The 20,473-nt window shown below is 35.5% G+C and overlaps 2 protein-coding genes across 5 annotated transcripts in view; one reads left to right on the plus strand and one right to left on the minus strand.

The window, feature by feature from the left end:
* Window positions 1-12,753, plus strand: part of Traf4 (TNF receptor associated factor 4) — a 113,239-nt gene extending 100,486 nt beyond the window's left edge. For 2 of the 4 annotated variants that reach the window (XM_074087536.1, XM_074087535.1), the window contains 6 exons: window positions 6,592-6,696; window positions 8,168-8,329; window positions 9,533-9,682; window positions 10,667-10,834; window positions 11,141-11,401; window positions 12,016-12,753. In XM_074087536.1, the coding sequence (XP_073943637.1) occupies window positions 6,592-6,696; window positions 8,168-8,329; window positions 9,533-9,682; window positions 10,667-10,834; window positions 11,141-11,401; window positions 12,016-12,369 (1,200 nt within the window). In that variant the 3' untranslated portion in view covers window positions 12,370-12,753. Of the gene's footprint in view, window positions 1-6,204; window positions 6,301-6,353; window positions 6,521-6,591; window positions 6,697-8,167; window positions 8,330-9,532; window positions 9,683-10,666; window positions 10,835-11,140; window positions 11,402-12,015 lie in introns of those variants that run through there. The other 2 variants (XM_074087538.1, XM_074087537.1) reach the window with 2 other exon arrangements.
* A 4,568-nt stretch (window positions 12,754-17,321) lies between these two features.
* Psf2 (DNA replication complex GINS protein PSF2-like protein) lies at window positions 17,322-19,788 on the minus strand. Its single transcript, XM_074087539.1, has 3 exons — window positions 19,348-19,788; window positions 18,602-18,872; window positions 17,322-17,469 (listed from the first exon to the last, which is right to left on the minus strand). Exons 1-3 carry the CDS (start codon window positions 19,590-19,592, stop codon window positions 17,395-17,397), a joined length of 591 nt encoding a protein of 196 aa, XP_073943640.1. The 5' UTR covers window positions 19,593-19,788; the 3' UTR covers window positions 17,322-17,394.
* Window positions 19,789-20,473: the final 685 nt, after the last annotated feature.

Consider the following 20,473-nt stretch of genomic DNA (forward strand, 5'->3'; position numbering starts at 1 on the left):
GCACGAGTTACATGATACTTTAACAACCAGCCAGTAGCTATCATAAATGAGCTATAAAGGGGTAGCGTTAACAGTAACGCTCATGCTCAGTAATCAGTTACAGAACTGACGCTATCGCATTATCATAGTCTATAGTTTTTTAGACCGTACGCGCCATCTTGGACTATCATTGCGATTAAAAATTTAACATTTAAAAAAGAAACAACAATTTTTTTTACATATTCGGGAATATTAGAAAACATGCAGTTTTGGTATTTAGGTCTCGGAATTTCCGGATAAGATAAAACTATTCATAGATCGTGCACAAACAGGCTAAACCGTTTTTATCGATCTATGACTACATAGTTACGTGACGATCGACGCCTGCATGTGGACTAGGTAGATAAAGCCTGTCAAACGTATACCAACGGCCTTGTTTGAAATACGAATAGAAAAAAAGATTTCGCAAACGTTACGGCGGTTAGGTGTTTGCGAAGTTGAATAGTGATGTTATAAAATAGTATTTATTATTTTATACCTACCTAATGGTTGTTGCTCGCAAAATATAAGTTATACCTAAAATAGTTTTACAGCTACAAAATAATGACGGGAACTGTATCAAAAGATAAAAATAGCAACCCATTACATAAACTTTTAGAAAATGGAGGATATTTTTATTAATTTAATACCTACTGTGTTAAAGGTGCACAATATCAACGCATTAAATGTAGAGCCAAAAAATATTTGAAATTAAGACTCGATGGAAACCTAACACCCGTTTGTCCCGACGACAGCCAACTTAATTGATATCATGTTCCACATTCAAATGAAGTGTTCTATTTCGAACACCTTTATTCAAACGGTAGAAAAACAAATGCGTTTTGTTTTTTTTCTAATTAACATTGATGCTGTTAGGTTGCTAGTGTGAAAATAAATTTTGACGTACAATTGACGGCTCGTAAACAATCGGTGCATTAGCATTGAGCGATGATTAATCGATAGTGTTAGTAAATTTCTTACTAGCTTGAATGAAACAATGGATGCATCCTACGCATTGTCGTTGTTTTCTGATGGATGAGGAGTAAAAATAATTATTTTTTACGATTTCAAAACAATAGTAAACATAAATTTAATATAAGTAAACAAACAAATGACAAACAACCAACGGCAATTCTAAACGGTAAAATATAATTGACGATTGTTTTTTTAATTAAAAAGTTAAAATTAAATCAAAACTAAATTTTATAATTAATTTAATAGATAAATTTATAATTCCTATGATATTTAATTACATATAGATAGGAAAGTAATCTAACGGATTTTTTTAGTAAATTATAAATTATTTGTACCTATGTAAAAACTTAGGTCGGGTTGTGCACGTGTAAGTATGTAAGTAATACAATAAGTGACATGAACCAGGTATTAAGTAATTACATTCTCTATTGTTTCGTTAATTGTTACTTGTATCTATTTTATCACAAATAATTATGGGTCAAAGACATAGCTAATCGTAATAATAATATTGTATAAACAATACTTCTAATGACTCAATTCTCCTACTCCCACCTAATATTATGTCTGTCAGTCGATTATTACCGATTAAAAATAATCGATTCGATACCTAATAAAACGCACTTAGCACTTATATTGTATTTGGATCCAATTTATGAAAAGTGTCAAAGACGCCACTTATCCGACCAATGATCAGAAAACCTAGAACCTTTTGCAAAATAATTAATCTGTTCAGTAAATCGATTAATTTATTAATTGAATAGATCAAAGTATTTTTGTCTATTTACTTATACTTGATTTCATTCTAAAGACTGTTTATTAAATTATAAAAGAAGTAACTATTTTTTAATTTTAATGTAAGTATATAAAAATCGCTTATTCATCCGCGCATTAAAACATTTTTAAAATGTAAAATTTTCCACCATCTCTACGCTTCTACAGATTATACACAAGTTTCAATCAAGAAATAACGTCAGATTTTGACGAAGATTTTTCTAATTAAAAATAAATATTGAAGTCAAGTGAATATTGGTGAAAAAAATGTGATTAGAGATCTAGTTAAAAGACACGAATTATAGATAATGTGTTATTGATTCGATCCAGTGAGTGTTTATACAAGAATTTTGATGAACTCGGTTTGTTTATACTTTTAATAAATTGGATAGGCATAACGTAGGTATAGCTACGTACGCTCATAAAATAAAAGTCCTCCATTAAATTCTCATTAGTTTTGGCTCATAGCTTCGCAGCCAATGCCTCAATAAAAAAACGTGTCCCTAATCTATTAAACAAAGCTGTCATTATTATTATTATGTAATTACACATTACGTACACGGTACGGTGCCGCCGGCCATCGAACTTCCGTCGACGTGCGACCATAGACCGTCTTTTTTTCATTGTCTATGACATTAAGTTTTTTAACGTTATGGGTAACTCGAAGGTACTCGACAGGTCATAGGTAACACTAACTTACATATTCTTCCTTTCTCGTTATGGGTGAGCAGTAACCCATATACCACTTCTTTAAGTGACTTTATGGTAGGGATAAGCATTTTCACAAGGATGGCGCTTGGCTTGGCGACAAATAATTCACGAATGAAAAAATAGTAACTGTCACAAGGACACATTGGTAAATATCGTCATAAAAGTAAAGCTGGTTGGTGGGAGCGGCAATCAATTTCCGGTTTCAGTATTTAGTTTTTTTTTTTTTTAAATGTTCTCACAACAATATATTTAATTAAATACTCCTTCAAGTTAGTATCTATCGCATCTACATTTTTGTATTAAGTAGCACAAAAGGGACATGTAGAATGCTTTTGTTATGCGACAAATGGCTGTAGGTAGAGTCATGCTAGAGTATTTATTGGAACTATGTCGTCTTCGTTGAGCCCAAAGTAAGCAATGAAAACTTAACAAAGGAATTCTTAACCCCCTAAAAAGCCGACAATAACACTTATCTTAACTCCTAATGACCAAATAATCCTTTAACTTCGACAGTGACTTAGAAACTGAATCCTCCATACTTTACAGTTACCGAAAATGCTTGAAAGTGCTAACAAAACTACTTTGATCCCTGAACACGCTATATTGTTGAAGGGTCTGGAGTCAACTTAAACTGGTTGTTGTAAGCCCAGATATTTCGGGAACTCTGTTTACATTCCCATGTCACCATCGACACTGATATGCTATCGATTGTACTGTGTCCAAGTAAATTGAGCTTTATTTTTTAAAGCTTAAAGTTCTTTGATTGAAGCGATTTCTGGCGCCGCCGCTTGTCAATCATTGGAAGTTTCGAAAACAGATTGTTTATAAGATCTAAAGTAATAAGTTAATTTGTTGTTTACGTTAGTTTTTATTTATAGTTTGAAGCTTTCTTCTACTAGTTGATGGTAATGTAGCGGTTTAATTTTGACATGACTGGCCGAAATCATTTTATAAAAAAAATCCTGACACTATTCACTAAATTTTATAAATGACGTATTAGACATGTCAGCCTGAATTTCTGTTCCAGCTTATTTTAAATTACCTATACCTACTCCTTAAAAAAAAACTATAATGTTCTTCGTATATCGCAACGCGTGCAAAATTTAAAAGTGGCCGAGAAATTCGAAAATTGAAATTTAAACGTACAAAATAATGTCAAGCCATTTATAATGCTGGCCATTTAACGCCCGCAGCGAGCGGACGTTCAGTGTGTGTTGCAATGCAAATAAATTGAAAGGACTAAAATAACTTTTTTTATGAAGTAAGCAAGTTTAACTCTACACGAGTTGAACACATGTCATGTTATGGCAAAGGATTTTTTTAAATTTTATTAATCACAATTTTTTTTAAATGTAAGTAAATACTTTGTGACCACTGCGGTTTAATTCGAACATTTGTCACATTTCATTTTAAAGTCTAATTTAAGTTTCTTGTAAAAATAAAAACCATCTTAAATCTTCACACTTGATTGTAACTTAGTTGGATTTTGAGAGAGATCGTAACGAATTCTTCTATATCAAATACTTTAAATCACTGAATCATCGAGACCGTGAAACTTATAATAGAGTCGTCAGTGTAATTACCTTCCAATATCTAGAAGGTTTTAAATAGTATCCAATTACATACTTATTGGACGCCTACGTTCTAGTAGTTGTATCGGATCACCTGCCTACGCGAAAACCTTCGTCTTACCTTGACAAATAAATAAAAAAAACTTTAGTAAAAACAATTGTGACCTTTTTATATCTAAAGTACAAATCATCATTGGAAGAGTAGCATGCAGCATAATTGCACCATCCCTCTTATATAAATGTATAAGGTATAAATTTAGTGCAGAGAAAGATTAGCTTGTTTTACTTCAGCAACAAGCGGAGGTGCTTATGCGTACATAAGTATGTATATGTAGACACGTTCAAATTCAAAGTATATTTTAGGTAAGTACCTACCTACTGTGTAAATAAACCACAGGAAGGTTTTGGATGTTGCCACACTAGACATGCGTGTACATGCTCATTGTTTATGTGTGCCCACGTAACACATGTAAAGCCAAAAAGATTTCGTGAAAATATTTTAAAATATAAATAATCCAAAAACAACAGTTATAAATACAAAAGGATTATTGACAAGTGAGTTTCGTAAAAACAAACATCAGCAATTAGCAATAACACAGAACATCAAAATATTTATGCATTAAAATCAAACATAACGGTTTTTGTGAATGTCTTTAAATAAACATTGATTAGGATTCGTTAGTTTCTTTTGCTAGACACATAAACGTAGGCTGTACCTGTCTTCGACTCCATCCAACGCGTGGGTGGAAGGTTAACTCTTTCTTCGATTACATTCGTCTAAAGTAATCATTTGCATTCATTATGTCAATGTTTGATTGATTATATCTGCCTACGCAGAATGGTTTCCTATTTTGCTCCGTTAGCTCCCTTGAATGAATGGGATTGAATGAAGTAACACGTTGTTGCTTCATCATCGTAGTCAGTTGCAAGATGTCCACTGCTGATTATAGTAGAACTTCCTCAAAGAAGGCTACATAACGATCGGGTTCTGTGTCACCTCCATCAGTCCACCTAGGGGAGGGCTTACCACTCGACATATTTTGGTCTCAACGTTATTGCTCAACTACATTATAGGTTCGTTAAAAAATAATAAGCATTCCTATTTTAAAAGTAGGTACATCTCTTTGATCAAAATAAACCAACAGCTCTGCATCAGCTACAGAGTATTTTACAAATGGCACGGTAACATCCTCATTTTCTATCCATCCTTTTCCAAACCCTGTAGGAGTAAAAGAGCCGTAAGTCACAAAGACGCAGTATAACCTGGGATGTTCTCGTCTTGCCATGTTTACGATACAGCGAGTGCTATAATTGAGCGATGCGGGAGAGTTCAACACATCGCACTCTATCTTTTTAGAATACGACACAAATAACATTCTATATTTGTAGTTTTATACACCAACTTCGAAAGCTCCTATCTTTCCACCATCAGTGATGTATTCTCGCCTCTAACACTTAGAATTAGAAGCCAGAATAGTACGCAACCTCGTGAGGACCAGGTGCCTTGTTTAGTTTGTAGAATATGGATCTTGAGGTGGTATGGTTATGCGGCAGCCCTGCCGATGACCACATGCATCAATGTTTGTAAATAGAACTCTGCGTATTACGAAACTGTTTTGATCTTTCTAGCGCCCGAAGCTATCATATCCATCGCCTGCTCGTCTCACTGATTATCTAGGGGCCCAGAGGCAGCCCATTCATGTAATGAGAAGTGCAGGTGTGCTCGTCCCCTGACAGATTTGTTTAGTCACACGCGAGAAAGACAAGTTGTTGGCCGGTGACACCGATCGCCTAACAGAGATGCTTCGGATGCTACTCGATCTTTAGTTAGATTATTATTGTTTACAAACAAGATTGTTTATGGTTAAATGCTAAGCGTAGTCGCTTTATTTTATTTAGTTTTAATCTAATTGGATATTATAGCGTTGCGCTGTGGTATTTCAAAGCAGAATTAGCTGGTATATGTGAAAGAGCGCTACAAAGGCTCGAGCGTGTATATTTGCCCATTCCATTACCCAGCTGGTTTGGGAAGTGAAAAATCACGCTTATCTCGACGCAAACAAGGGAACGGTGGTCTACAGCCAGCCATCTGTTCGTTGCACTCATAAAGATAACTAAAATGTACCAACGGGAATGCATTCATTTTGTATCGGCAGTCCGAGGCGAGCGCGCGTTGAAAATATTACGCGCGAAAAACAAAACGAGCGGCCATTTTGCGTATTTTCGAATGATGTGTTCCATATTCGAACGCGCGGTGCGTACGGTACAGCTCACGTTTGTTTTATATTCTCTTTTTGAGATGAGGTTTATTTATAATCGTGTTGTCCTATTTAATCCATTATGCTCTCGTAGCTGCGCTCAATCAGTCTTAGCGGGAACGGTAGCTTCGACGCTGTGTTTTCTGTTCTAGATACGTTCACTAATTCAAAATGATTAAATATTTAGTTTCCAAGTTAAAAAAGGTTTCAAATCTAGTGAGTTTCTAATCATAGTGGTGTTTAAATTCAAAAAAGAAAAGTGCTTAATTTTAATTTGTTTGTTCTAGATCTACCCTGATCCCGAGTCGGAGAAGGCGATTATGGGATCTGTGGTGTATTGCATTCATCATAAAGAAGGATGCCAGTGGTCTGACGAGCTCCGCAAGCTAAAGGTGAGCCGAGAATCCTACTTAAATGCTAAAGTTTGTAAGTGAGTGCGTGTGTGTGCGTATTTTTTTTTTCACGCCAAAACTGCTGGACGTATTACTTAATGAAAGGTATGCAGGTAGTGGATCACTGTAATAACACATAGACAAATTTTGATTACGATGTTCTCAAACCTTAACTGAAAATTAACATACATAACATACATTAACATACATACATACATTTTTTAAATACTTATCCTTAAAGTAATCAAATGAACACCACAATGTTTTTGAGGATTCTCGTGGGAATTTGGTAGAATTCGAATATTAATTCAACAGTTGGTCTAATATTTAATTTTGTGGCGATAGCGTAAGTGGATCAAGCAATCGATCACCGAGTATCGATAGTACCTACGTCATGTCCGACACATTTCTTTATCTTACTATAGTGTAAACGTTTAAGCATTTTAAGTTTTTATCGTTTTTACTTAACACGCTTATGTTAATTTGGATAATGGATGGTACGCTAATGACGTTTTGCTTTAAACAAAAGTTACGACATAAATTGTTTGTTAATTTTGGAAACGAACGCACGTCAAATGCATGGGAAAGCTTTTCTCACTTTACATACTTTTTTATTGTACATTTATTCTAATCGGCATTATAAAATTCCAATACAAATTGTTGACGCTTAATTATATTAACACTCCGTTAAAATATTTGAGGGCGAACTCGATTCAATATTTACGGACATAAATTCCGATCCATCCTTTTATTGACCTAAACGTTTTCGAACACCGTGTAATGTTTTCGAATCACATTCTACTACAAACTTTTTGAATCGGTGGTGAAATCTGAAACTAATCTAAACGCTTACAAAAACCAATGGTTTCGTAGACTGTGGCGCCACTATAGCCGGCATTGATTATTTTTTTACAGTAAAACGCAGTTGAAACTTAGCTTTAAATGGACCCTACGCACGAACGCGTGTCATAAAGTTTCACCAAATCCGTTTTAGCGATAGGGAACTCACCGCTTTCTTCGCAATTAAACCTTGAAATAGTTCGAAGCATACCAAATCACTAAGAACGGTGTTCACGTCAGCCAAATTCGTGTAAGAATCTATGTCGAATTTGCGAAGTGAGTAGTGTTAGATACCTACTGTTAATTTACTTCAACTAAATACAAGGCGATACATTTGTTAATTAATGAATTATTAAATGAGCTAAATTGCCAAAGAGGCTTTCATACATTATTATATCTTTTGCTTATGATTATCGATATAAGTAGGTAGGTACCTAATTACTTAGCTTAAAAATATGGTTCCCGCAAGATACTCAAGGAAATTAAGGACAGTCTCTCAAGCGAGGACCCACTGAGCACAAACAAGGTGCTAAAGGAAATTAAGGACAGTACCTATCCTTCTCAAGCGAGAATCAACTGAGCACAAAGAGACAACTCTCCATTTACGATTAACCTTCAATCCTCTTTCCAGGCGCATCTCAACACATGCAAGCACGACGCCGTGCTCTGCGCCGCGCAATGCGGGGCCATGATACCGAGGGTCCTGATGCAGGACCACCTCCGGTACACGTGCTCCCGCCGTCGCGCCAACTGCGAGCATTGCGGGAAGGAGTTCTCTGGAAGTGCTCTTGAGGTATGTAGACTTTTGTCAGCTAGTGGAAACTGCTGGGCAAGGACTATATCATTTTTTTTATTAGCAGAACGTATTAAAAATGAAAAAAAAATTTCGGGTGCGCCGGGTGGCCTTGCATATGCTTTCAATCTTGACCTACATATGAGATCCATTTTGGCGCAATGTTTTGCCATCTTATAGGTCGAAAAGCCAAAACCCTGTAAAAATGTGGGAAAGAGTCAATATTCTCTTTATTGGATCTCATCTTTTAATAAAAAATAACAATAATATGAATCAGTTTTGTGATCTTTGACTAAGTTTAGAGCTAATAGGTACAATGTCATCAATATAAGGTCACATTTCCGCAAGCCTTGCAACAACAATGCGATAAAATGTTTCACAAAATCATTGTGAAAAGGGGACAATATATCGTCAATATCGTCACACATTTCAAAATTGCATATCGTTAATATTGTGCTATCAGCAAATTTGCATCCATTTTGCAATAAATATGACACGCATTCTGCGTGAGGCATTCTTTCGACTAGGTGCACGTTTTCTAATACCTGCTGGTGACAAAATTTACTTCCAATTTACATAATATAGATAACTCTTCTTCAACCACCTAACTAGACTCGCCATCTATAAGATCAATTATTTTTAGGAAAATTAAAACCAGTGTTTACACTGGCAACCTTACTTATAATAATACTAATGTTATACTATTTTTTTATTTTATGATTAGATTAAAAGGTCAAATTTGTAAATGTTCTTGAACACTTTGATAACTTTTATATTGATATTTGAATCATACGTACGTAATAAGAAAATTGAATGAGTGTTGAGGTAGAATACTTACCTAACGTAGATGTAGATGTATTTTTTCATATATTACGATTGGGAATAAGATTTTAGCTTCCTCAATTTCTTCAATCAAAACAATGTGAAACTAAAACAGAAATAATGTAAGATAAAACCGAAAGTAACAATCGATAGGTAGGTATTTATTTGAACTTATTCAAAGTATAAAAACCCATTAGACCAAATCTGAAAAAATGTTGCTACAATTTAAATAGTTTTATTTACGTTGACGGTTGATTTTTAGGGTTGCCAAAACAAAGTTTGCTTTAAATTGCTCGCGACAAGTTATACTAGCCAGACTGTAATTATACTCTTTTGGAAGTAAAGTATCATCTATAACTAAAGTTTTCTCAATAATTGCAGGAACATCAAGGCAATTGTGGACACGAGCCGGTATACTGCGAGAACAAGTGCGGAGCCAAAGTGCAGCGTAGACATACGCAGCAGCATGTTCAACAACATTGCAGCAAGAGGCTTGTGCCCTGCAGGCATTGTGGGCAGAGGTACACACAGGTAAATAACTAAGTATATTTATATTTACATGTGCCAGGCAGTGTCTTCCGGTCAAATCTGACGTATCTTAAAGATTTGAGAGTTCAGTGCCAATCAGCGTCTTACGGATTAATTTAGCCCCAGATTTATCTTCTGGCATTCTTCCCTTATTTATTGCCAAGAATATTGAAATAGCACTTTCATCTATTCGAGGATTCATTTAGGTCAATGGTCTAAGTGCGTAAGCGCATTATTTGTTCGAGTATGTGCGTAAGCCGTTCGTTCTCTTTCTTCCGTTTTTATTGTGACCATGCTATTTTTACCCAGGATTGTTGAAATTATCCAAGACCCGGTGGGGAGCGATTCAACCCATATTGCTCATGTCACTTGGCCAAGCGAAGCAGTTCGATTCATCTTTGAAATTTGCTGCCACTGTCTGTATTTCGAAACAGATATAACCTAGAGCTAGAGCTATTCATATTCAAACCTTAAGCTACTGAACCATACATTTCGGAGCCTGCATTTTCCGTTATATGAGCAGGGCCGTCTTTCACCTATTAGAGGCCCTGGGCACAACATGCTACATGCATTCGGTAAGCCTGATTTTCAGGCGAGAGTGGAGTAGCTATCGGTTATCGTTTGGTAATGAGTAGGGACTGGGGGCCCCAATGCATCGCGGGGCTCTGGGCACGTGCCCAGTGTCCCAGTGGGGAAGAGGGGCGTATATGAGATGAGATGAGGGTCTATCACTGATCATTTGAATCCATATCCATACTAATATTATAAATGCGAATGTGTGTGTGAGTGATTGTATGTTTGTCCGTCTTTCACGTCGAAACGGAGCGCGACATAGGCTACTTTTAGTCCCGCAAAAATGCATAGTCCCCGAGGAAACAGCGCGTGAAACGAATTCCACGCAGGCAAAGCCGTGGGCAAAAGCTAGTTGTATAAAAATAGCCCACGTCATTTTGTTCCGACTAAACTAAACATGAACTCTTTCTTCAGGACACAGTAGCAGCGCACGGCGCGACATGCGCGCGCGCACCAGTTCCTTGCCCGCAGCGCTGCGCCGCCGCGTCGGTCCCTCGTGACGAGCTGGACGCACATCTGCGTGACCACTGCGCCGCGGCCGGCGTTGCTTGTGCGTTCAGAGACGCTGGCTGTCGGTTTAAGGTAAGAACTTAAGTTTTCTACCAGAGATTTCTGGAATCGATCAAAATTTTGCTCATCGTTACATTTACAGATGGATTTAAAAAAAAAAACTATAGTCTAATGACCAGACATCACTCTAACACTTCAATTAAACCAATCGTTTTGATCTCCTGATCTTCACCAAGATCTCTTTAGTATCCTGGTTTTACGAGTGCATTAGCGAGAGATCATGCAGTTTTACTGCTTATCAATTTCAGCTATCATAGTTGATTCCCTGTTAACCCCCTTAACTCCCTTCCCTTTTAACGTAATACATTATTTCTCCAGGGAACAAGACAAGCTCTGGATCGCCACACGGAAGAATCCTGCCAACAGCACCTCGCCCTCGTCTCAGCTCTCGCCTCGAGACAAGCAAGACAGCTGGAATCCCTTCGAGCTGCCGTCACCCGCTTGTCAGTGAACTGTTCAGGAGCTCTGGTCTGGAGGATCACGGACTGGGCGGCGAAAATGGCGGAGGCGAAGTGCAAAGACGGCGTGGAACTGATATCCCCGGCTTTTTATACTAGCCAGTACGGATATAAGTTACAGGTAAGCATACGTCAACTTTCATGTCGGTAATGGACTTGGGACAAGTAACTCATGATCATGAAACATTTCCCTAATATGGACAAAAATCCGCTTAGAAAAGCCAGGGAAAGTCATAACAAGGTCACGATAGATATTTTGATTATTTTTAGGTCGCTAACTCCTCCCATTTCGTAATACTTACTTACCTATTATTTGTGAAAATTGCAATTATTTTGTTAATGTATCACAAATCGCCATCTCTCCCCCCCCCTCAAATGTGTGACGTAAATTATGGATGGCACCCTAAAAGGGGAATGTTTCATTTCTCTCTTTTAAGTCCTACTATTACATCATGAATTTCATAATTTCGACACTTATCATTATCACAGCATATTTTTCACTAAGCCTTTGTTATGGCAACAGAACTCTTTGTTTACAAATCGCGGCTTGTTTTCGTTTCCCCGACAATGACTAACTCCGCGACTGATTTAGCCAACTTAGTCACTTATCCACATTCGTATCTGTTGACTGCACGTGTGTCCATACTTGTTACTTGTAATCCTTTATTTATCCGTTGTCATGTACCATAATAACTCTTAACTCTTGCAAATTTTACAACCGCTTCTTCTTTGCAGGCATCACTATTCCTTAACGGCAACGGTGCAGGCGAGGCGACCCACATGTCAGTTTACATCAAGATCTTACCCGGTGAATACGACGCCTTACTCCGTTGGCCCTTCGCGCACACCGTTTCCTTCACCCTCTTCGACCAAAGTGCCAGTCCGGATAGAGCCTGCAACATCGTGGAATCCTTCGTCCCTGACCCCACGTGGAAGAACTTCCAGAGGCCGTCGAAGGAGCCCGATGCGTTAGGTTTCGGCTTCCCCAGATTCGTGTCCCATGAGATGCTGAAAAAGAGGAATTTTGTTAAGGATGACGTCATGTTTTTGAGGGTGAAGGTGGATCCTAGCAAGATTGTCGCTGTGTAATTACCGGTATTTTAAGAAAAACTTTGTACCTACCTAGTTATCGTCGTTCATCTCACTTGTTTCTTTTCACTATCCACTTAGCATTTATATTAAATTTTTTGACGAGGACGACACCTCAAATAAGTTTTCCTATATAAGAAATAAATATTATTTTTATAGAGGAAATATGACATCATCAACATATAGGTATCAGAATAGAGATATTTCAAAGTTTGCTAACAAAATGGCGCACAAAATAAATTTAGTCACCGTTATTTAGTATTATTGATATTTAAAAGTCATAGGTTTAATGTAAATATTAATTAAGTTTGATTATAAGTTAGATTATTTGTGAATATTTGTAAATATTTCTTATTTAGGAGCACTTTGCTGCATTGTTATCCTTTCACTAAAGATCTCTTGAATTTTATTGCCGGAAGAAGGACGTAACGAACTGAACAGATTCAAAGAAATTCCTACTCTACAAAATTATAATCTTCCATTAAATACACGTAAGTGCCATATGAAAGGACACACATTTTTATAGGGTACTGCAAAAATTGTGTGTTGTCAAATTTGCTTCGTTCCAGCGTTTTTGTCAGCCTTGTAAAATATATAAAAGGCTTTTTGAAAAGTGCTACGGACCATTAATTTATCTTTTTGTCTTTGAAATTTGCAAGGTTCCGTTACAACGGCAGATCTTTGTACATAACTGTTAACAAAAATATAACCGTATGCAAAATTTATTGTAAATACAAATCTGTCAATGAACATGAAAATTGTAAATAGTTTTTCTACTTTTTAAAGTCTCATTATCTGTGTGTATTAAGGCTGGAGATAGACCAAAGTGATGACTTTGCCGGGAGCAAGATTAATTATTATAACTATAACCTTATCTGTGCTGGCAACATTCGAAGCAATATTTTTTTCTGCGTTTTTATTTTTTTTATTTTTGTTTTTTATACTGTAATTAACATTTCACTAACGAAGGCTTCTGTGGCAGGATAGGTAGAGATTGGTTTATAACTAAATGAGCCGATAAGAAACCCAGACAGTTTTTAATAATGGAGGGTAGAATTTAAGAAAGATCGTCTCCGTGTAAGCAAAAGTGTTCGTCGAAAGGTGTTAAGAGCGTTTAATCCAGCTGAGCTGGCAACGTTGCATTTTTGTTAGTTTTTCTCGATTATTCCATAAAAATTGAATGAAAATTAAAAATGTTTTCTAATAGAACACTTCTTAATATATAAGTTAATGTGTCTACTCCAATAATTATTCGTGATAGACTTTTATATTCCTTAAAAACGAATTTATGTTTATGATCGGTTTTTAAAGAAAATAAAAGTCTATAACGAATAATTATTGGAGTAGACACATTAACTTATATACTAAGAAGTGTTCTATCAGACAACATTATTGATTTTCATTCAATTTTTATGGAATAATCGAGAAAAACTGACAAAAATGCAACGTTGCCAGCTCAGCAGGAATAAACGCTCTTAAATAGGCACTACAAAAAGCAATTGTTGATGAAGTTTCTCCCGGGAAAGAATGCTTTTGCAAATGTTGCCAGCATCGATAAGCTTATTGGACTATTCTGTAAATTTCTTCAGCAAAGTTTATCGACATCGTAACAGCTAAAGCTGTTGTTATGTATTTAGAATATATTTAATAATTTTAACATTGGTCTCGCTTTTAGGTGCATTATGTACTTGAGTGTAAGCGTTGACATTTCTATCTTAGATGTATTTTTGTATAAATCGCTTTTCCAATAACTTATTTAAACTCGTGTGCGACATTTTTTTCTAAAAATAACTTTTTTATGGATTTTTTGCAGATCTCTCGTATGCTCGCTTTAATATTATCTCAAGTGTAATTTTACATTCCAAATAAAATAAGTTCTGTAATTTGTTTGTTATTTTTGAAAATAAAAACTGCATTGAAATCCTTAGTTTTGCAAATTGGCTTTTTAAAAAGTTTAATTTAAATTTTTACCTACCTACTTTATTTGTAAAAACCCACCATTTCAAATTTGAGAACTCCGTAGTTTAATTTAGTTTTTGTATTATTTTTAGTAGTTTAGGTTTAGTAAAATTATAGTTAACGAACATAAGACTAACAAAATAGTTAAATTTAGACTTTAATCCTAGTTTAAAGCGTTTACGCTTAGACCTAAGAGGAACTGTTTGTACATGATTTTGAATTAAGATAAAAATATATTATTTTTCTCTTAAAATAAAATTGCAGTTTGAATTACACACCTTTTTAAATCTATTATTTTAATGAGTGGCTTACTTAAGTAATAGCCAATATAAGTAAAAATAAACACACACACACAGTAAAATCTAACAATGATAAACCAAGTAGGTACTTACTTAATACTATTTAACCTAATCAGCATGTTGACATGCAGCCTAATTTGTCTGCAAAGTTTAATTGCCATTAATATCGTAATTAAATTACTAGCTGATAACTACATTATAAATTATAGTTAAAACAAACATTAACTAGCGTTAATATAAGGTAGCCCTTATCATACTGGCGCTCCGCTAACCAAGTATCAAAACGATTAACCCATTTATACTACAGCATCTCCTTTTGTTGCACAAAATAAAATTATTCATTATCTTCATTCACAACACGCTATAATCGCAGTTAATATCTTTGGAGCCGTTTAGAAAATTTACTTGAAGATTCGAATTTCAGTAAACTACGGAGAAATTGGAACACTTTCCTTAATTTCTATGAAACAGAAGTACATAGATCGAACAATTTTGATATTTATAGATATTGAGTGTTGAAAGGTAATGTAATCTTAAATATTGCTAAATATTCATGCATTTTGTGTATGACGTGGTATGACCAAAAATTGGGATGTGGGTTGACATTATCCCATGGCCTTATTAGTTAACTGTGCGGGAGCTATTCTTCCCATGGCCCGGTAAATTGTCTTGTCGTGTCATAAAAACTCGCGTAAGTAATAAAACTGTTTTTGTGTTCAACCAGAGCGAATTCATGTACCTAGCTGTAAAATCTCCTTTTAAAGACTTTCCCTGAAGAATAAGATGTGGGAGGAATATATTCCTTCGCCTGATCTAGTATGACAGTTAATTACTTAGACAGGCGATGGGATAACCGTAACCCACATTTTTATTTCTGGTTTAAGGAACATCTCCGACTTTCGTAAATAATTTTTTTACAAGGCGTTAAATACGTTTGTAACAGTATTATAAAGTACGTATGAAGACAGCTATTTCTAAGGGCCTTTTACCGGGTTAAACATTAGCACCCTACATTTATTAGCAATGGAAAGACAAGTCTCAAGAATTTTGATCACGCTAAATAATCGGTTCACTAATGTTTCGTAACTAACGTTTGGCAACCTGATACATTTCGCAACTGTTTAGTATTTCTGAAACTAAATATTTGCAGGATTTTTATAAAACTAACCTAACCTAACACTGATGCCTGAAATATTTACAGTTTTGGAGTTTGCGAAATAAACGGATACCATATCATCTCTTTTAATAACACCTGCCAAACACTAATGACGAAAAAAACGCTGAACGCCTCATAATAATTGATTTATCAAGAGAAATATGTACAAGGCTCTCGAGTGGTAACCACGAACCGGTAGGTGAGACGGTGGCAAGCTTTTAGGTAGACTGACGACATAGCGAGAGATGCGCAATCGCTGGCTGCAGGTGGCGAGATGTCGTTCATTGAGGCGATCTAAGAGCTTTGGTGAGCAGTGGACATTTTCTGTCTGTTGATGACGATTCTTTAATATGGCGACAGTTTTAAGTGTAACAAATTAGTTTCTCATTAGTCGTTTCCTTACTATTTACTATTGTACTCTATTTTTCGTCTTAACTTCAGCGCCATCTACTGTTTACGTACGGAACTCCGACCCCCACAGAGTTTATCTAGTGTGAAAGTTGATTTGTAGTTCCGTCGTTGGTATAACAAAACGGTATCACAATTTCAGCTATCGTTTATTGTATGTATGTATATACTTTATTGTACATAAAACACAAAATAATACAAAAAGAAAACAACAAAACAATGCAGTGGTTGAATGTACAGGTGACGGCGTTCAAAAAGCCATCTTCGGAAAATTTCAACATATGCAAAACACCCTACTGCACTCTATTTAAATGTTGCATGAATATTACACGATTTTTTTATTTTTTAAGTAACATGTTAACTTAGAAACTTTATTGGAACAAAGACATCCAGTAATAAGAAATTAGGTCGCTGTATCATAGGCGCAGGTCGAAGCAGCAGGACGAGTCGAAGATAATTGTATTAATTAATTTGCACGATTTAGATAGTGAAATTGCTTTTCAAATGTTGCAAATGATATACTTGTTTGAGTCATTTTATAATCAACTATATTTTATGCAATATAAGTAATTATAAAAAATTGTGTAATGATAATACTTTTATTGACTAGAATCTACCTTTGACATTTTACAAAACCAAAACTTAATAAAAAAAACCCTGACTTGACCACATGACATACTTTTACTTATACCCTACTTTTCCTATTACCTTTTGAAAAAGAAATTAATAAATCTAATCTAATTTTATGATTTAAATTCGAGTTTTGTTCCGCGTAACCTTGATTTTAGAGAAGCTCGATATTTGGGCACAGTTGCATGCGCCGTGATCATGAGACGACTCGACTGGAAAATTGCGAATCAACCATACGCGAGAACAAAACCCGAATTTAAATCACAAAATTAGTAATGACCATGATAGTCTAAAACACTGTGTATTCTAATCTAGTTATGTAGCCTTTGCATTAAAATATTTTTTTAATCATCATCAGCCGGAAACGTCCACCAATGCCACAATGAACTACAACTCGCTACTTGCACCTACTGGTTGCCCGCAACTCTTCACGGACACATGAAAAAACATGACCCTTTTTAAAGGGGCTATCTGAACAAGGGCAATAGAAACAACAGTCATTTTACCATCTTAACATGCTGTAATATCTTATAATTAAGGCAATTAACAAACAATTTAGAATTAAGATTATTTTTATAAGTTTTGAGAGCTGCCGGATTGACTGAATGTACTGGTGTTAAGGCTGGTAGGCATGGTTTTCTGTGTCATCTGTAATTAATAAAAAAAAACATGAAAATTCTGTAAGGTATAAAGAATTTTAAAGGGTGTTAATAAAAAAACAATACTTTTTTACCGACAGTAATTACATTTTGATACAACCTATATACATATGCATATACACTAGTCATATTGCTGCACATGGGTGAAAAGTAGCTTTCAACTGCATACAAAGGTTTTTCTTTTATCTTAGAACTGATTCGAAAATGAACTGGCTTCAAAAGTGAATAAAAAATTAAAAAGTATTCTATCAAAGTACAATAATCGAAATTTGTTTACAGGCAGTAAAAATAACATGATATACACACACAAAAACATAGTCCAATTATAGAGTAGAAGTAGAGAGAGTTTTTTGACAGGTGTAATCACTAGATGGCGTTAGTAACCGGCCCATTTTACATTACAACATTGCATGCTATTGGCTCAATTAGTTAAAAACTAATCCCAAATGTGACACTACTTTTAAAAAGTTTTTAGTCAACTTTAGAAATATTATTTAATTTTGTTGACATATTGATTTGAGATATGAGATTTTCGCCAAGCACAGCATAGAACATCCACCAACAAGATGGACGGATGACCTGATTCAAGTAGCGGGTTCACGGTGGATGCAAGCCGCTTCCAACCGAGGCAACTGGAGGTCTATGGAAAAGGTCTATGTCCAACAGTGGATGTCCTATGGCTGATATGATGATGATGATGAGATTTTTTCAAAGTAGTGATGAAACACCAAAGTTGACTACTGTTAGTCACAATAACTATTTTCAACTAGCCTATCATCACAGTAACCTTCATCAACAACTTTTTCCTCTTTTACAACCAACATAGAAAAATGTAAGAACTGCAGCTGAATTTAAGAGCTAAGAACCACTGCAAGGAAATTGGTCTATCTATCTGAGAGCTATGAATTGGTATCACACATATTACACCTCTTTTAGCGTGGGGAGTTAAAACATAATTATAATGTCGAGGAGCAGTCTAAAACAAAGATTTCATTAGTTTTTGTAGTAACTGGTAATCATCATTCTAGCCTATATACAACCCACTGCTGAGCACAGGCCTCCTTTTAGAGAGAGAGGGCTGGTGAAATCGTGAATAAATTATTTTTTATTTTTTCGTTTACCTTTTCTATCCTATACAGCTCATCCATAGCTTCGGGGAGTAGGGGTTTGACGGAATTAATCTCCATCATGGTCAAATGATCTAATCTACCATAATTGCCTCCTGACTTCATCAAAGTGTCTATGGATGTCCGTAACTTGGACATGCGAATGTCCCAGATATCCTTAATTATGGTCTTGATTTCTGAAGCCCTCGGCACGTCTTCTGGTGCATTACCGAGTATCAGCTTGGCTTCCACCATGTAATGCTCATTGGGCATTTTTGTGAAGAATCTGAAAAATTGGGAAATAATTGATTAGCTCCTTTGTTTTTTTTTTTTTTTAACAGCTATAAACAAAATTTTGATAAGAGTAATTTCAAATGGTACAAAACATAAATTTCTTGTTGGAAATGGATTTTTTTTTAAATATATTCTTAAGTTTATCATAAATTTTGATAAAATCAAGAAGTGGAAGTCTAAATGCAAACTCTCAACTCGTCTATGTAAGAAGGTATGAACTAGGCCTCAAGGCTTTTTCTGGTAGTAAATCTATACCTTATTGCTACAGCAAAACATTATTATTTTATAAATTAGGGTCAGTTTTTTATCAACCACAATAGTACTTACAGAATACCAAATGATTGATTTTTAGCACCAAGTCTACACAGCAATGCACTAAAGTGTATCATAATAGCTTTCCAACTTGTTAACTGCATTTAAAAACATTTCTAAAGTAAGTATTCTTGATGATAGTCGAACAAACTAACCTGGATCTCTTTTCTTCTTCTTTAATGTTCTCCAAAACTTCGATATCCATCCAATCAGGGGGCACCATTCGGCACTTTTGCTTTTGCTTTAACATCACAGCTAACCACAGGGGCACATTCATCGGTAAACCCGCCCGGAAGGGCCCAAACTCGCCGCATATAAGATAGATTTTTTCGTAAGTAAAATTTGGTATGATGCTAACTACTCTGTTCTCTCCAATGAACTCTATCTCGTAGGGGTCCATAATGTTTGTGTTTATAGCACTTTACACTAATAATAGGCGATGGAATGTTAGTTAAATGAAGTGAATAAACTAAACAATAAACAAATAAATGAGTACCTACACAGAAAACATCGTACGTACTTTGACAATGACAAACAAAGCTCGTAACGCAAACGTCAAATTAGTAAGCGCGGGAAAATGAGGATGCGTTTCGATCGTTAGTGAGTTTATTTATAAAATTAATTAAAATAATTATACAATTGTATTTTACTGAATAAAACTACATTATTAAATTACAACGTTGTTATTGAAATAATTTTACAAATGCCCACGAAACATTATAAAAGCGCTATCTGTACTCCGTTCTTAGAACTAATAAACTGAGAGCCAGAAAGCAAAAGCAAAAGACTTGACTGCCGTTGCGGCCGTCGTGTTGCACTTTGTTTTACTAGATGGCGCTACAAACCCTATTCTAAGATTTTCTTCGACGTTGAATGTCCACCTTGAAACTTTTTCAACCCACGACACAAAAAAAAACATTTTAAAACTAAACAAAGGCTATCATTATTCTCAGTACGTGAGAAATTAAAGTCGATTTATGACGCGATCGAACCAAATGGCTTCGAGCAAAGTGCAAACTTCTAATTACTAGCAGTAAATTAGGGTGGCCGGTTGACAATGTCTCAGACGGTTAATATTTATGGCATGACGGGGCCCGGACTTTTGCCTCCCCAACGTCTGTCATAGACTATAGAGTTAAGGTCGCTTTGAAGGAGTTTGTACATTGCTAGTTATTTTATGGATAGTTTGGAAACTAAAGGGCGCGTATAATTGGATATGTGATTTAATAAGAGCCATTTTATGAATATTAACGCTGTTAATTACCACAAAGTTTAGAAAGT

This window comes from Choristoneura fumiferana, chromosome 5 (genome assembly GCF_025370935.1).
Source record: "Choristoneura fumiferana chromosome 5, NRCan_CFum_1, whole genome shotgun sequence".
Classification (NCBI taxonomy): domain Eukaryota; kingdom Metazoa; phylum Arthropoda; class Insecta; order Lepidoptera; family Tortricidae; genus Choristoneura; species Choristoneura fumiferana.

What these genes read in the sequence shown, in the direction of transcription:
- Psf2 (XM_074087539.1), bottom strand. Translation starts at nt 19,592, where the DNA reads ATGGACCCCTACGAGATAGAGTTCATTGGAGAGAACAGAGTAGTTAGC. An exon ending in GAAGAAGAAAAGAGATCCAG is followed by an intron (nt 18,873 to 19,347) that starts GTTAGTTTGTTC and finishes CCAATTTTTCAG; the next exon opens with ATTCTTCACAAAAATGCCCA. An exon ending in AGCTGTATAGGATAGAAAAG is followed by an intron (nt 17,470 to 18,601) that starts GTAAACGAAAAA and finishes TATTAATTACAG; the next exon opens with ATGACACAGAAAACCATGCC.